Source organism: Primulina eburnea, chromosome 4 (assembly GCF_022965805.1).
Source record: "Primulina eburnea isolate SZY01 chromosome 4, ASM2296580v1, whole genome shotgun sequence".
NCBI lineage: Eukaryota > Viridiplantae > Streptophyta > Magnoliopsida > Lamiales > Gesneriaceae > Primulina > Primulina eburnea.
This window is the reverse complement of record NC_133104.1, coordinates 36,053,831-36,058,012: the sequence shown is the minus strand read 5'-3', so window position 1 is coordinate 36,058,012 and position 4,182 is coordinate 36,053,831. Positions and strand designations below refer to the sequence as shown.

At 34.2% G+C, this 4,182-nt stretch overlaps 1 protein-coding gene across 1 annotated transcript; it reads right to left on the bottom strand.

The window, feature by feature from the left end:
* Positions 1-2,012: 2,012 nt before the first annotated feature.
* LOC140830249 (F-box protein At5g46170-like) lies at positions 2,013-2,951 on the bottom strand. Its single transcript, XM_073193530.1, has one exon. The coding sequence runs from the start codon at positions 2,949-2,951 to the stop codon at positions 2,013-2,015; it is 939 nt and encodes a 312-aa protein (XP_073049631.1).
* Positions 2,952-4,182: the final 1,231 nt, after the last annotated feature.

The following is a 4,182-nucleotide window of genomic DNA, read 5'->3' as shown; positions in this document are numbered from 1 at the left end:
TCTTCATGAAAACGATATTTTAAGTACAAGTATTTTCACTTTTGTATGTGATTTGTATATGTTTTACTTGTTATCAAGATTATGGAGTGTTGAGTCTTTAGACTCATTAGGTGTGATTGATGCAGATGATTATGATAATGATGTTAATGGAGGTCTTGATGGTTGATCTGACTGGCCTGAAGGTGCATATAACCCGAGGACCGACGCTAGTTTTCCGTACTAGTTTATGATTATGATTTATGTTAAGAATCTTTTTATGACTTTTTATTAGTAGTTTTTGAGAAGTTATAGTATGTATTATATTTTTCAAATGGTGTCTTTAGGTTGGTAAAACATTTAACGATTTTATGATTCAAGCTATTCTCCTTTGAATTTTAAATGTTAGTTGGTTGTTTTATTTTAAAATTGGTGTCAAGGTATTTGAAAGTATTTTTATATATGTATATTTTGAGTTATGGAGATTAAGGAGAAAAAAAAATTATAGCACGTTTTAAGAAAACGAGTAGCAGACGTTTCAAAGTCATTTTTGAAGAAGATGCTAAGAGGAGGATACAAGTTGAAGATCAGCAATGCTCATCGAGTGATGTTTTATAGCTTCAAGGCTTAAGTAATCAAGAATTTGTCTGCCATTACATTAAATCTCAGTTTCACCTGACCAAGGGTTATTATACTCAATAATTTCTTGCAACTGGCCACCATAGTGTTGTATCACTCGTCCATATGTTGTCCAACTTAATCAAATTGATCTTTCATTTCAGTGTCAAATGATGTTGAATTCCAGAGATTTGAGTTGAAAGTTCAGTGTTCATGGCAATGCCTTGACTTTTGATATTGCCATGAACACTGAACTTTCAACTAAAATCTCTTGAATTCAACATCATTTGGAGACTGAAATGAAAGATCAATTGATTAAGTTGGACAACATATGGACGAGTGATACAACACTATGGGTGGCCAGTTGCAAGAAATTATTGAGTATATACAATGTGGTGATGCCAGAAAAGGGAAAATTGTGATGGACTACAAGAAAATATAAGAGCAGAAACATCAAGCTGAGAGAACAAGAGTCCAAGAGATTAGATGAGAAGAGAATGAATGAAGAGGATGACAGAAGAAGAGGAGATGGCAGCAGTGCTAGTGGAAGTCAAAGGAGATAGATTAGTTTTTCTATTTTTGTGTAGCTGTATTAGGAGTTTTTTCTTGCACCTGTACAAATGACAATTCATTTGCTCAATGAAAGTCGTTATATTCTATACATCACTTATATTGCTTATTGTAACTTTTTGTATATACTTACAACTTGGTTTTATAATCATAATAAAAATGAAGAAATTGTTAGAATATTTCTATTAACCTAAGTTTTGATGTTGACAAAATAACATCATCAAGTTGTTTGAGGTCCAGGCACTCTTTTATTGTATTTTCAAGTTTTCGGACTTTGGGATCAATTCAAGTCGTTCAGACAAGAGCATTAAAAAATCAAGATGTTTTGGAAAAAATGTTTGAACTCCAACTACAAGATATCTTCTGTCAAAATGACAGGAGGTACATGTGTTCAAATTATTAAAGATCTAACCGCACTCTCATCGTTTAGAAAAGAGTTATTTCTTATAAGATACTAAAGTCAAGCCATTCAAACATCTGTCCTATATAGAATGATTTCATAGTATTTTACCAACTCTCGAATGACAAAAAATTACTTATTTCGGATGTGGTATGTCAGCTTTATGAAAAAACAAGAACTTAAAATCGCAAAAACACAAGGAATATTAAATGAACATTTAATTATACGTATAACGAATAAAAGCAATATGACCATTCTATCGGGTGATAATACAAATAATCGTGAAAAGTTAAATATGATCGTTGAAACTTTCAATCATAAATATGCGTCTTTGAAGAAAAAGAAGAATACGGTCTTAAACGTGGTCTCAGACACGCTCATCTAGAGTTGCAACTGTACGTGATAATTTGAACAAATAAATTATCCTTTGAAAAAAGTTTGACACCACTCAAAAAGAAGTTATTTCCAACGTGTAACACCTGCTAGCCGCCATCAATCTCCCCACGGCTTCACCAACCACCTTCCCGTCCCCACCGAACGCCGCCGCCACCAACTCCTCCATCCCGCCGTCACCTTCGCTGGCAACTGGCCTTATCGCCACCACGGTCGCGCCCTCCATCACCTTTCCCAAACTGGGCACCTTCAATTTCTCCACATACCACATTTTCATCTTCAAAGATTGAACTTGATCATCTCCTTTCTTATTGGAATTCATCATCTCTTCAATCTGGTCTCTGTTCATGTACACCTTCCCTTGATCACTCTCATCTGTGATCACCACATTTTTTATTTTTTTCCTATTTTTTACCATTTCTCGAATCAACTCATGCCTCGCCGATGCCGCGATCAAGCATGAGATGGTCCAAACAATCCTCAGTTTCAGCTCTTTATCAGAAATGAGGTCCGATTCACACGATTTCTCTTCGTCGCTGCTTTCCGAACAAGAATTGGCTCCAAGAATCACGCAGCTCTGCATTTGGCTCCCGAATTCTGCTTTCCATTTCAGCAAATTCGTACAAACATCTTGATTCTTCCCCGTTTTTGAACCGATATTTTCGCCCCCATAACTGGGAATCTTCACATGAAGCGATCGGATCTCTTCAAAAGGCTTTAGAATCTCGTTCGGTGCGTGATATGAGCAGCAGTTACAATCACACTCCTCTTTGTCGGCCTTCAATTTGATCAATTCAGAAATGAAACGAAGGGGTTTGACAATCAGGGTTTTAACCAACAGATTCTTGGAGAAAATCCTACTCCAATGCCGATTTTCATAAGCTTGGATGACTGGTTTTTTGCGAGGGACTCGAAGAAAGATCTCATCAATTTGAGGCACTATGTGACAGAAACGTCCTGCACACTGCCATGGATACACACAGAGATTTAGCATCGTGTAATCTGCTGAAAACCGAATGCAAAATCTCGTCCGGCAAACGATCAAAGAAATTTTCTGAACCAAGGCTCATTTCTTGGCCGCAACTCATTTTTCTGTCTGGGTTCTTTTTTCTGAGAACTTTTGAATGTGAAAACCTATTGGGATTCTTGCAATGATTTGGTGGATGGGTCATGCATTTATATAGAGATGGCGAGGATAAGGAGGAATCTAGAACGAGAAATGCATGGAAAAATAAAGTAGATGCTGACGCGGTTGGGTATACAAAATTCACACGTTTTTGTTTTGTTGAAGGTGACGATGTTGACTAGGAATTTTTTTAGCAGACTTCTGAGTTTCTTGTCGCGTAATGTCAACGGTTGGTTTTCTGAGTTTTTTGGGTAAAATGGAACCATCCTACAGATAACTTTTTTTTTATATTTCCATTTCTTTTCACCATCTGTTGTACATTTCGTTCAAATAAAATCAGAGATTATCGAGCAACTTATAAGGGTGTATTCAACGTGGGAAATTTATTGATTTTTAATGACTTTTGTAGATTTTAAAAATCTAGAGGTATTCAATCAAGACTTTTGCATACTCTATAGAAGTCTTGTGGTATTCAAAATAGATTTTCTTGGAGTTTTAAAAAGTCAAGTGGTATTCAACATTGACTTTTATAAACTCTATAAAAGTCTACAGGTATTCAAATTTTCCATGGAATTTTAATAACTCCATGGAATTCATTGACATACAAATATTAAAGCCTAAGGTACAACTACAAATTGTAAAAAATTGTATTTGGTTCACCCTAAAGATTTGAATGGATTTTTAAAACTTCTAACTCTCTCTCTCTGTCGCTTCACATCACATATCTTCATATCTTCTCTCCTCTCATCTATTTCTATTACTCTCTCAAATTTTCGAAGTATATCTCTATATATATTTTCATCTTTTTTTTTCAAATTTTTCATTTTTTGGCTGATTGTTCATTTAATAATTTTTATTTTAATAACACGGGGAAATTTTGAATTATATAATTGATTTTGTGATTTTTAATTTATGATTAGTTAAGTACAAAATTTATAAAATTCTATAAGAAAAAAATCTACAAAAGTCTATAAAAATCTTGCAAAAAAGTCTACATAAATCTGTTTATAAATCTGTGAGATTCCATAAAAGTCAATAAAAATTTATCAAATCCATAAAAGTCTATCATTTAAAAAAGTCATTAAAAGTCATCAAAACT

Excerpts from the sequence above, each read along its gene's own strand:
- LOC140830249 (XM_073193530.1), bottom strand. The coding sequence starts at position 2,951 with ATGCTAAATCTCTGTGTGTATCCATGGCAGTGTGCAGGACGTTTCTGT.